This window comes from Mus caroli, unplaced genomic scaffold (genome assembly GCF_978045245.1).
Source record: "Mus caroli unplaced genomic scaffold, Mus_caroli_1 scaffold_6, whole genome shotgun sequence".
In the NCBI taxonomy this organism is placed as follows: domain Eukaryota; kingdom Metazoa; phylum Chordata; class Mammalia; order Rodentia; family Muridae; genus Mus; species Mus caroli.
The window spans coordinates 101,140,397-101,154,360 of NW_028227261.1; the positions used below are offsets into that span (position 1 = coordinate 101,140,397).

General features: G+C 39.3%; 1 protein-coding gene across 3 annotated transcripts in view; it reads right to left on the minus strand.

Annotated features, from left to right (window-relative positions):
- The window catches only part of Slc44a1 (solute carrier family 44 member 1), a 182,246-nt gene that overhangs the window by 52,763 nt on the left and 115,519 nt on the right, over positions 1-13,964 (minus strand). The window contains exons 14-16 of one of the 3 annotated variants that reach the window (XM_085839291.1): positions 7,402-7,638; positions 5,331-5,411; positions 727-3,147 (exon numbers count right to left, since the gene is read on the minus strand). In XM_085839291.1, the coding sequence (XP_085695417.1) occupies positions 3,124-3,147; positions 5,331-5,411; positions 7,402-7,638 (342 nt within the window). In that variant the 3' untranslated portion in view covers positions 727-3,123. Of the gene's footprint in view, positions 1-726; positions 3,148-5,105; positions 5,412-7,401; positions 7,639-13,964 lie in introns of those variants that run through there. The other 2 variants (XM_021160117.2, XM_021160115.3) reach the window with 2 other exon arrangements.

The following is a 13,964-nucleotide window of genomic DNA, read 5'->3' on the forward strand; positions in this document are numbered from 1 at the left end:
AATTACTTATTATTGCACCAGTAAGCCTGTTCTAGAAGATGGGGCTCATGGATTCTCACTGACATACATTTAACCCTTTTTTTCCCTTATTACAGTAACACGACAACTTATTCTTGAGGCAGGAGCCTAGGAGGTCTAAACCATGTACCAGGCTCTTAATTATCTGGTGGCAGAAACCATGTGGTACTGTGGACACCACTACCATTTATAAAAGACAACCCCAAGCCTAACTCCGGAGACAAGACTCTTGAGTGTGGTATTGGAAAACCATCACAGGAAAAGGAGGAAGTCACAAGACAGAGCAAGTGGTTTATGAAGTTATTCAGGTGCCCAGATTTCACAGAGCAGCTTTGTTCTTGGTCTATTCTTCTCACTTGGGCAGAGGATGGAAGCGGTGAGGGGGTGAGCAGATGGCAGGGAGGCAGCCCATAGCCAGAAGAGGGACTTGCAAATGAACGGGAGAGGCAACAGGAACACCCAAGCAGGAAACACTTACGGATCACTAAAATGCCTCTGCCAGGCTTTCTCAAATTAATCAAAGAATGGAGCTCAGGGCAGAGTGATATTCCATACATCAAATATCTCTCTGTGTGCACCCGTGTAGTAGATAGGCATATTTGCATATGACTATATGGCACACAAACTTACTTAGGGGAAACAGCCTGGAAATTAATTGAACTCAAATGACATGGTTACACACATAGAGCATAATTTCTAAACACAAAGTTAGTAAAACAAAATTTATTTGTAAAACAGGACCTGTTATATAAAATGGCACACAATCAAGTTATACAAAAATACAAATTTTTTTTCTGATTACAGTTCTAGTTGCAAATGATAATTAGAAAGCATTCCTGGTGGCTTCCAGTAGCTGGAATTGCGAGCACATGGAACAGGGGCAGCAAGAGTCCATGATGCAGGGATGTCCAAGTGAGCAGAACCTGATTCCCAAGTGCAAGTCCATCATCACGTCACTTTGAAGGGACATCTCCTAAAATGGCTAGCTCCTGGAATGTCTTCTGGTGTGAGACCCATCTTCCAGGCTCTGGCCCATTCTCAATTTAGTTCCCAATGTTTCTCAATGTCGAAAATCTGTGTGGCTACAAGTTACATGGTATTCTGACTTTCTCACATAATCTTTCTCTCTCACCTAGTAGGACAGTTGTTAGTTACATAATTAAATTCCATTTCAAATGACAGAGAAGTACAGTGACACTATTTGGCAACACTAGATGTTAGATGTTAATTCCTGGTGAACTATTATTTCACAATAGCTATGCTCTCTCAATGCTGGCTTCCCAGATCCTGCTTAGACATGCACTCTTGTGTGTGTGTGTGTTTGTGTGTGTGGTTTGCTGTTGTTTTTAATCCAGACTCTTATTGCAAAAACTCTGAAGGTTCAGAAATATTCATGAGCTTTGAAAAGAAACCAAGGCATTTAGCAAAATTTAGCCTAGCTAGATTAAAGAACACCAGTGCTTAAGAAAGAAAATACAATTTACCTTTTGCAGCAATTTAAAGGTCCAACCCTTTGAAAGGAAGCACATTAGCAAACAGCTACTTGTTGAGCCCTCGGGACATTGTACGCAATCCCATAACACCAGTCTAATTCACGGTCTACTTGTGATAGGCAATGCTTTCTTTCAAAAGATTTTCCTTCCATGGAATGATAAATGCTGAGGCTTTTTCATTATTATTATTATTATTATTTTACAGAGCCTGTATTTAGTGCAATAAGTTTAAAAAATTTGCTCTGAAATATTTACTTTACATTAACAAAAATAGCTTTTTTTAAAAAAATTGTAACAAAAAGGAGTTATCGCATAAACAGATCATGAATTATTCTTAGCAAATTACACTTTTTTTTTCTTAAAGCATTCACCATTACAATAAGCAGAACAATGGAATATTAGCCATTCATATCTGGTAAGCTTTAGGAATAAAAAAAAAAAAGCCAACAACCCAGCAAAACAAGAAATCCCAAACGTACCCCCAAACATAAAGCACACTCACACTTGAGGGTTAACACCAACCGATTCTTCAGTTACACATTGTAGAACTCCAGATACAACGAATACCAAGGAGTGGGGCACCTGCCCGTGTGTTCAGATTTATAGCAAGCATTTGAATAGATGGTCGTTTAACCCTAAGCTCCCGACTTGCCTTGGAAACAGAAGCAGAGCGCTGAAACTCTCAGTGCTTCATGCTTCTTATTTCTCTCTCTTTAATTCTTTCTAGAATTACCTAAGCTGGAAATCAATACCCAGAAAGGCTAAACTTGCTGGGTGCCCCAGCTTCCTTTCAGATCAGGCACACGAATGTGTGGTGGATGCTACTAAAAAAAAAAAAAAAAAAAAAAAAAAAAAAAAAAAAATCGAAGAGGAAAGAGACAAAATACAAGAAAAAAGTTTGCATAATAAAGATTATCTACCCCTTTCTCTCTATTGTTCCTACTTCCTTCTATAGAAGCATTAGGGTAAACTACAAATACCTGAGGAGTTGGTTGCTTTTCAATGTCGGCTGACAAATGCATGAGCTATTATGGAATTTCCCGTAACGGGCCCACTCAGATGCTTCTCAAAGTAAAATGGCATGGCTTCTTTGATTGGAGAAAACAGATTGGAGAAATCTCTTATTTATCTGAACGCACATGCCTAGTCTGACACTAGGACTTATGCATCAGTAAAATAAGATACTGATTTTAAACAGACACCAGGGAAATCACCCCTGCAAAAACTTACACAAGAATTTGGTACAATAATTTTATCTAGGTTAAGTAACTAAAGTTAAAATTTCCTCTAGTTATTAAAAACGTTAATCAGATATGAATCTAACATTTCCATTAAGACAATTACAATTGAAAACATTAAATGACGGAAGTTGCCTTGTAAAAGCCACCCGTATGAAAGGCGTACATGTTTGACAAAAATAAGCATAAAAAAGGTATTAAATCCCTGTTCCTTTTCTCTGATTTTGGCTGATTATGTGTGTGTGTGTATATACATATACATATATATACACACATACATATACATATATACACACACCCACACACACAAATACATAGTTATGTGTATATATTGTTTTGGAATGTCAATGGGGGTCCATAACCGTCGGCTATGTTCAAGCAGAACTTGCTCCCGAAGCCTAGAAAACAAAGCCATACAGAGTATAATCTTAGAAAATTACCATTGAAAGGAGATATGAATGATGCTATTAGTATACACACACGGTCACAACAGCAACAGGGCAAAAATAGGTTGAGACTCCCCTCTTGAGCCTATGATGCTGGAATGCTGCAGGCCATACTTCAGGGCCACCAGTGAGACACAAGCACACATACATACAGCCCACAGCCCAGAGAGACCTTAGCTTTGTACAGCAAGCAGACGGCCCTCCTCCCCAGAAGCATGTCATCCTATTCAGCCAACTATTCTGAGAACTGTACAGAGACCTCATGAATCTTAAAATGGTTTTAAACTAGTGAGGCTCTTTTAAATAGTTCAAGAAGCAAAGTTTCTTATTGCGTTTAACAATACCCAATCAAGAGGTCAACTAAAAACCACATTTTCCCAAATAGTTCTACAAGCTATAATAAAAAAACAAAACCTAAGTGCAGACACAGCCCATATGGAGGGAGACAGACGGCTGTATGTATAACAAAACAGACAGGATGCTCTTGTGGAGAGCTCTCATCTGAGAAGCACAGTGAATGAGAACAGGCGGCTCATTTTCTATGACACCCTTGCTTCAGTGCTGTCGCTCTCAGATCATTCTTTTATGTCACAAAGGGCGGGGGACAGGAGGCATCAACTCCACATGTTTACTGGGCATGAGAAGAAATGTTTAATGGCATGCTTAAGAAACTGGTTGGAGTCTATGTCATGTTCTCTACTGCTTCAGGGTGGAGAGACTTCTTATGACATTCTTGAGGGTCAAACGCTGTGGTGCCCAGCACATCAGAAGGGCACCACCCACAAACAATGTGCTTGAGGACAGACTTTGTAGGGATGCTATAAACTGATGAGTGACAGAAACTGAAGGCAAAACCTAAAGGGGGATGTTAATACATTGCATGTGGGATGGGCCACAGTTAGGAAAAGGTGGTAGGGAAGGGATACTTGTATTCTGGTCTACCACCATTCATCTACTGCTTGCTAAGAATCACAATGGAAATGCATACCAAGCCCGCGGTCAAATTGGCTGGTCTTCAACTTCAAACATTTCTACCTTTCTTAAAATGCTTATTACTGAAGAATGATTCAGTGGAAGTTTCAACCCCCACCAAGGAGGGAGAGGCAAGCTAGTATCCTCCCAGGTTTTTATATTTGTCCCTTTAAAGTTCTAGGTTCAGATTCTTTATTTCCTAAAGAGTGAGGATAACCAGGAAGTATGAGTGACATTGTCTCATGTCACAGCTGACTTTGGTAGCATCATCCTAATTAGACCAGTGTGGGTCTGACTCGTGCCATTACACTACAGGAGAATATCTGTAAGAGAAAGAACCCAGGGGATGCTAAATTGATTAAGTCATTTTTCTCCCCCAAATAAAAAACCCTATCTGTCTAGCTATCTATTGATTTACATCATCTCTCACCTATGTACCCATCCGTCCATATATTAATTTTCTGTCTGTCTGTCTGTCTACCTAAGTATTAGTCATCTACCTATCTAAATCTATTACCTGTGACAGGTTGGAGGACATGATTCCTTTTACAACGAAAATGTGAGAAGACTGTCTTACCGAGATGGCATGTGGATATTGATGGAAATCGCCTTGTTTGTAGGCAAAAAACAACTCAAAACAAAACCAAATAAACAAACAGAAATAACAACAGCAAAGAAAGTACAGTCTGAGCAAGAGAAGAGAAAGTCCGCAGGACAGGACAGCAATGTAAACAGAACAATACTGTTTTTAAAAAAGGAGGAGTATGAACTTCAGCAAGCTGAAAGGAACTCTCATGATCACCTTCTAGAATGATCGAAATGACCTGCCGGTTCAAAGTCACCCTGACGTGTCCCGTGGGACGAAAACTAAATACTGACAGCAAGAAAACTGGCTTTGACTCGGAGGCAAGTGTCCCTACAGCCCCTGAGCTCTGGGCAGGCCGCTGTTCCTTTCAGCTCACTTTCACAGATGGTAGTCTCAGCTGTGACAGGACCTCTGCCATCCAAGTGATGGGTAAGCAGACAAACAGAAAGAGCAGCGTGTCCTGTGTGATACAGACAACCAAGGCTTCTCCAGAGGACGTGCAGTCAGTGAAGACACAGACAGAGAAGAAGTGAAAGGGAAAGTCGTGGAGGGCGGCCGCCTCCTCCTCGCCACCTACCATCGGCTTTAGCTCTCGGGCATCCGCAGCACCTCCTTTGCCGGCTTCTTTCATAGCTTTCCTACTGTTTTCCACAAACTCCTGCAAAACACAGAGCGCACGGCATTAACTGGGGATCTTCTTAGGTTTCAGTCAGTAGGTGAACTTTAAGGATCCAACCTTAGTGTGGTCAACAGTACTCTGAAAATTGGCTGGGATGGATTGCAATCCATAGATATAAAACCTTCCATCCATCACCCACTCTGACACTCTCACTATGGCTGTAGGAGAGAATTCTATTCAACATTTTTTAAGAGTCTGCTTTTCCCCAGGTGGGGGATATCATTTTCCTTTGTTTCATTTTCTATATCAAGGCTAAGTGATCCAAAACCAGTTTGTTTCAAACGCTTCTAGTTTGTATTATATTTTTAATATTTAAAAAAATTTTAGATAGGATTTTACTATGTAGATCTTGAAGGCTTTCCACTCACTATATGGCCCAGGCTGGCTTTCCACTCGTGGCAATTTTCATGCACCAGCCTTGGATATCAGCCTGTACTTAACAACAAAGACCTAGAAAAAAATACCCCCCAACCCCCGTCAAAAAAACCCAAACCCGAACCACATGTCAGCTACCTTAAAATATTTATCTAGCTTCAAAGTTTCCTCCTCCATAGCACCTGTATCCTGCTCTACATATTATTCTACAAAGTAGAAATTTGGAAATCAGGAACCGGTGATCAGAAGTGGTTAGAGCAGGAGGCAGCCCCCAGGGGCCTGTGCTGCTCTACCTGAGCTCTAGAGAACTTCCTCCCGAATCATCTAGCAGAGCATGGTGGTCCCTACCTCCCATCCCAACACCAGAGAGGCTAAGGTAGGAAGATTGAGGTCAAGTTCAAGGTCAGCATGGGCTACACAGTGACAGTTTATCTATTTTTTAAAAAGTACATGTGATCAGTCAGGGTGTTAAAATATGGAAATTTCTCCTTGAACTGCTCTATAGTCACAAAAAACTGAAATAAAGATTCAATTCCAGATGAACCCAACCAGACAGAATTCATTTAGGACTTGTGAAAGCATCCAAAATTTAGGTGATGATGCTATCAGAGACAGTATCAAACAGGTGAGTCCAATTACCTTCAATTTTCACTACTGAAGGAAAACAAGTATTTCTTTTATTCATATATTTACTTCAGAGTAAACTGGGTACCTCATACTCGCACAAAATGGCTCATTATTTCAATGTATTACATTCAGTCCTAAGTATCTTTAGTTCGGTATCACTTAATAATGATAAAGCTATATTTAAATTTTTTTATTTTATGTATATGTATGGGTAAGTGCCTTAATATTACATATGTGCACCATGTATATACAGTGGCTAAGTGAGCCAGAAGAGGGTGTAGGCCCCTGGGACTGAAGTGACAGAAGGTTTTGGAGGTGCCATGTGAGTGCTGGGAATTGATACCTGAGTCTCTGCCACAGCAACAAGTGTTCACACCCACTCTCCAGTTCCTAAAAGCATTTTAATATGGTTTTTAAATGGTCTCAAAATTTAGTTGAATTTCTAATACAGAGGAACCTCAGGGGCTTCACAGAAAAATATGGATACAAAATGCTTACAAATAGTCAGTACAAAATACTTTGACCCTTATGGGCTACTTCCTGTATTTTGTTTACCTTCAGTCCAGCTTGTGGGATTTAGGATAATGGATTTTAACTAGGGTTGACAGTAATAGCCTTGTATAAGTGGTTGATGGAGAGAGGCAGAAAGGCTCTGAGAACAAGGCTTTTGTCTTTAAGATCTACTTTGGGAAAGGGCACTTTGATCAGTAGCTAGAAGACATGTTTAAAAGTCTATTCAAATCCATATAGCACAAAGGAGGGGGCAGGCAGGATGGTACAGGGACTGGGTAGAACTAAAGAGTAGTATTTGAAATGGTTGTTTCTGTACCAAGAAGACCTACCTCAATTTCTCCAAGATAAACTTCATTCATGATTCAGTTCTACAATTTTAACACTGTGTTACTTTGTGGGAATTAACCTCGCAGAGTATTTTGGAAACATTGTGGCCGGCATTTGAAGTACTTACCATCAGCACTTTGTCCATATAGAATTCTCGGCCAGGGCTCCCATCATTGTATTTTGTATCAATGGCAAAACACAAGAACAATACATCCACTACCATTTCGTAAATGGACAGGAAGCAATGAGCGACTAGGAAAGCAAAGAGGCAGACGATGATCAGAGGCAGCACCCATACTGTGTAATCTTGCTGGTAGTTGAGCAGCATAATCCCAGCCAAACCGGTGCTGCAGACTATCAGCACCTGCAGCAGAGAGAGCAGAGACCACATTTGAGATCCCACGGCAGCCAGCCACAATTCTTCATTGCTGCAGACTTAAGAACACTCTTCATCAATGACAGTTACATAAGGCTATTCCATCTCAGACTAAAGCGTACACTCCACATACACCCACACAAAACGTCAACTTCACTCATGGATATCATACAAGTTCAAGAACACAGATTAGACGATTCATGATTACAGTAAAGATAATTTAGTTTTCCAAATGTCATATGGTTCCTGAAAAAAAAAAATCACCCATTGATAATCTGCTAATAAACTTTAAAATAAATGTATGCCTATTATTTAAATGTTGGTTTGAATTCATAAAATTGCTGATGCTTGGAATTGGTATGTTTTTTTCTAAGTATTCCTACATATATGAAATCATATATAAAACAATAGAAACTTCATAATTTAAGAGGATTATTATAAATGTTCTACAAATACTTGTTCAACTTTACAATTTTATCTTATGAGTAGTTTAAAATACATTTGGCCATTTTTCTACTATTTGAGATTTAGATTGTTTTCAGATGTAAATGGTGCTACAACATTCATCTTTAGTCTTAAAACTTTTCCTGTGTTTCATATTGTACTTCCTATGGTATACATGATAAATATAATGTAATTTTTGTGAAGCTTAGGTCTGGATTATGTGCGATGCAAAAGTTACCCAATGCATCCACGTCCATGCTAAATAAAACAGTCAGCTTGCTTATTGTGAAGAACCACCTACTCAGGTGCTTCCTCGCTTCATATATTTTATAGTTCTTTTAACACATTTTATATCAGTTTGCCAATAATCCTATAGATACTTGATGGCAAACATTATCCAGCCCATTACTTAGATCGGGGAGCACCTTTGGAAAGGTCAGCCAACCTGCCCAAGGTCACCGAGTAAGGAACAGGTTCCATTCAAACAATTACTGCATAGTGCCTGCCAACCCCACGATTCTTTACAGGGGAAACCCCAGCAAACATTTGGTATGGACTTTCTGAATCTTAAGACATACTCTTCTCTGGCTCTTAGCTTAACATCAGGCTTTAAAACAAAAACAAAAGCATAAACAAAACCATAAAACCTCTGGAGTCACTTTGTGCCCAAGGCTGAGAACAGGCAGGAAGAATCTTGCAGTGTCTTCCCTATCAACATGAAAGCATTTCTCCTTTGCCTCCATCATAACTTTGAGTTATAATGCATGCAACACACTGACTCAGCTATAAACCAATCACTTTTAGATGCTTTCATGGAGCAAACCTAGGTCTCCAAAGCTTATGGCTATAGACTTATTAATCATCTCATACAGTGGCCTCTTTACTGGGTGATTTCCATATGTGGTTAACTACATTATTTCCATTATTCAAGTGATTTCCATTTGTTTGTTTGTTTGGTTGGTTGGTTTTAGAGAGAGGGTTTCTCTGTGTAGTCCTGGATCTCCTAAAACTCACTCTGTAGACCAGGCTGGCCTTGAACTCACAGAGACCAGACTGTCTCTGTCACCTGAGTTCTGAGATTAAAGGTGTGCACCACAATCATCTAGTGATTTCAATTTTTTTTTTTTTTTTTCAAGACAGGGTTTCTCTGTATAGCCCTGGCTGTCCTGGAACTCACTTTGTAGACCAGGCTGGCCTCGAACTCAGAAATCCGCCTGCCTCTGCCTCCCAAGTGCTGGGATTAAAGGCATTTGCCACCACGCCCGGCTGATTTCAAATTTTGAATGAGTTATTTTTTATACTATCTTAAAATTCTGCACATTCCATGTGAGATTTGGGGTTCCTCATGTTCTTGCCATCCCCCTAAAAGGCAAACTGTATTTGAAATGATGAGGTCAATTAGAAACAAAGTGTGACTCAAGCAAAGCAGACAGAGACAAAGCAGCTCGGATAGAAAGCTGCACATTACATCTTGTGAGAAATAACTCCAAGGACATGTAATAGTTCCTTTCAACAGACAAATTTAGGACTGATGCCAAAATATATCTAAAGAGTATCACGTGGTTTAAAAAAAAAATTGAATGGCAAACTTACAGGAACAGCACAGAAGATAGACAACATTCAAAACCTTCTTTTGCCTATAGGACCAGAGAAGTCGAGTGGATGGATAGCTGTGTATGCTTTCAAACAGAGCTGATTTGATGGTTTTCAGACTGCAGAGAGGCTAGGAATACAAGTTCCTGGGCTTTGACTCCAGGGATCCTACTGACTGAATCAAAGATGAAGCCCCAAATCTTAAAAGTATCCCAGATACTGATGAAGTACACAGCCTCCATCTCTGGAAGCTTCCTGTGTACCTATCACCTGCTTGCTTTACAGAACATTCAACTTCGATTTGTATGTCTCAGGAAGTTAACTTTTTTTTTCTTAAATATGGCTCATAATACATAGGTTAGCTAAGTAATTCATAAATGAAGGTAAATGCAGGGCCTGGGATGTGAAATGGCTCGGTGGTAGGCTGTTTGTGTAGCATGTCTAAGGCTCCGGGCTCAATCCCCAAAACAAATAATAAGACACTGTGCTCTAGCATCTTCTTTTCTGACTGGACTTCTAATGCAGAGGATAAGATCTCTGACCACAGTGAAAGAAACTCATCACTGAGTCAGGCTGTGAGGAGTCAGAAGGACAGAATGGCAGCTTTGGAGTGAGAGAAACAGAGATGTGAATGACAGTTACTGCTCAGCTCGGCGCTGTGCTCTAAGGTCATTTAACCTCTGGAAGAGACATGACAGTGCATACCCTCCATGATGGTAAAATCCATTCTGAACCCCACCCCCATGGGAAGCCTGGCCACTGTTTCTCCCTGCCTCACCCCCACCCCAAATGTAAACTCTGCACTTAGGTACTGTTTTTCCTTGGAAACTGTATGTTGAGAGACTTTTGGTTATAGTATAAAAATTTTGGGGTTTTGGTTATAGTATAAAATTGGTTATAGTAAGAAACTGGATTCCTGGTTATAGTATTTACACTAAAACATCTTCTTAAATAAATCATCAATTATAAGATGAAACCAATATAAGAAAAGTATTATAAAATATAGGGAAAGTAATTTTACACAGGAGAAATGTAAACACATTGTTTGATGGGATATTGTTTTATTGGAACAAATACCAAAATTTTTAACGTGTCTCATAATACTTGAGTTAGTAAAATCTATACATATACCATTAATAAATGAAATATATATATGTATAGAATTTATATTTGTGCATGTGTGCATGTGTGAGGATGTATGCATACATGCATGCATGTACATGTGTGTGGTGCAAAGGACTGAATCTTCTAATACTGAGCTATACTACCAGCTCAGAACTATATTTTTAAAAAAGAAAATAAAGAATTTTATTTTACTATGTTAGAAACTCAGAAGATATTTTCTTCTTTTTTTTTTTTTTAAAAATCATTGGAGTTGTTATTTTAAGGCAGAAAAGAGTTTATTGGGAAGGCTAAAAAAAAACCTATCAAGTGTTTTATAGTTAGCATTTACCTTGTATTAAATTCATCAGAAGAGACATGTAAACTGAGCATTATCTTATAGTTTTAAAGGTAACTTTCACAAATGCTATTATTAAACATTTGATTCTAATTTTATGAGTATGACTGTTTGCTGACATGTATGTATGTGTACTGCATGTATGCCTGGGCCCATGGAAGCCAGAAGAAGGTTTCTCTATTGAACTGGAGTTACAGATGTTGTGAACCACTGATGGGTGCTGGGACATGTAAGAGCAAATGCTCTTAGCCCCTAAGCTATCTCTCCAGCCTCCATTTATGTTGTTACTAAAATATTAATTTAGGAAATCACATTAAGAACACTAATCCATTCCAGTTCTAGGCTTCTAAGACTGAACTAAGCTAGCAATATTTAATACGGGCATATTTGTGCAAAAAAGTTTCATCATAATATAACTTATATTAGTAAAAACTTGAGAATAGTTCAAGTGTTTAAAGACACACACACCAGAGGATTGGTCAAGTGTACAAGTGTATAAACATGTTTAGAAAATGTTTACTGAAACTAGAAGTGCTTATAGTATCAAATGAAAAGAAAGGATACAGATGTCCCCTCCCCACACAGAGGACACCCAGGACAGTCTGTAGTACTCTGAAAGTAAACAGTCTATATTTGTGGAGTGAACAGAAAGATAAGTCTAAAGAAAAGCTTCCAGTCAGATTACTAGCATGTTAAAAACAAAACCCACAAGCCAATTTAAAAGCCACGTTTTTGATGTTATACACTGTTCCTTATAGAGGGACACACTGAATAGACGGAACACTGTCTAGCTAGGGAACTCATTAAGAGATGTGTAGGATTATCCACTGTTAACATCTGAGATACTAGCTTTCATTCTTATAATGCACATTTTAGTTGAATTCTTAGTTCTCAAGCCGGGCATGGTGGTACACACCTTTAATCCCACCACTTGGGAGACAGAGGCAGTTGGATCTCTCTGAGTTTGAGTCCAGCCCTACAAAGTGAGTTCTAGGACAGCCAGGGCAGTTAGTTATACAAAGAAACTTTGTCTGGGGGAAGGAAATGAAGAAGAGGTATCAGTCCCTGTTTGGGAGTACTGGAGATCATGCCTAGGGCCTCGTGCATGCTCAGGACATGTCTGTCACCAAGGTTCAGCGCTGGTCCTTAACACACATTTTTACAACAGTAAAATGACATTCCAGTATTTTACTCAGCCTTTTCACTGTCTGAATTATATACATTTCTTTATCATATTCTAAACTCACAAGAGAACATGGTTTACCAGGCCAGCTTTTAAATCCAGCCATTTCTCTAGTGTTCGGCATTACACTGTTTACAAAAGGTCCCTATTACAAATAAAGCTACATTCAGTTGTATTTAGAACTGTTTTCAGGGGTAGTTCTGACATCAACACGATTATTAAATAAAAAGGCTTTTCTGTAAAAGTCCAAGGACAAATTTAATGTTAGTTGAGATAACTATTATGGTTAGATAGGACAGGCATGGATATCAACTCCAGCCTTGCCACATTCCAGTTCTCAAAATATGTCTAGTAGATTACCTTTAGTTTCCTCTGCTATGGAATATAAAATGCTAACAGTAATAGGTCACCTGCCAGGGGATGTGACACCTCTCTCTCTCATGCACACACACACACACACACACACACACACGCTCTCTCGAATGCACATGCTCGCTCTCTCTCTCTCTCTCTCTCTGTGTTCATTCTGTTTTAGCTCTAGGGATGAGTTATGAATTTATAAATAAAAACAGTATAAACAAAACAGAGTCTTCAGCCCTTTCTGAGTCAGCATGAAACATCCGCACACTCAGTACCACCAGCCAATCCTGCTCTCGACTCTTAATGGACACTGACGCGCTTCACCTTCACTATAGAAATGTCCTCTCCTATAAAAACACGACACAAGCAAATCTGTTATAATGTAAACTTAATTACAGATATTCAAAGTAATTACCCTTAATTGTTTTCAGATGACAGTTGCCTAGGAAGTTACACACTTCAAAACACACAAAGCTGTGCTTCCACTAGACAAAACAAGTTTCTGTTCTTTTCAAAGACATTTTACAGGCACAGTTGCTGCCCCACCCCAGTGTATAACTGTGTTTAGTGGGGGACGGACCCTACTGTTTGTGAGTAATTATGAAGATCACCAAGGCAACACAGAGAAGGTGTAGAAGAGTGTACAGAAAGAGTGTGATCAACAAGTATGTATGCCGTTCCTCCACAGAAGCACACAGCTGAGACGTCACTGGAGGCACACAGGCGTGAGGAGTGGCATCCCAACGGTGCTGCAACATGTTTAATTCTTTCATTTTTCAAACTGCATAAATAGCCTCTGGTTTTAAATGCAGGTGCAATGAATCTAAGTATAATGCTATTTATAATTTTGAAGGTTTTGATAGCATGGAATAAACTCTTTTCTCAGCTCTAAGAAAAGTAGGTCTTGTTCCCTAACAGCTCTATTTTAAAAGGATTTTTTATATAATAACATCTAACATTCTACCGTAACTGCTAACATTCACCAAAAAAAAAAAAAAAAACCAATGTGTCAAGTACCGTCCTAGATACCCTGGGTGATTAACCAGTCTAAGACTTACAACACTAAAAATGTGTCCCCATTATTATCCCAAATGTACAAATAGCCACAGAATCAGCAGCATGAGTTTAACCCAGAACCTTAGACCCCAGCCTCCAGATGCAGTTACTTTCCTGCTGCTAACCCCAGAAGCACCATGGCCAGGAAAGGGTTCGTCTCATCTTACACTTCCATGTAATATAACATGCCATCTCTGAAAGTCAGGGTAGGAGCTCCAG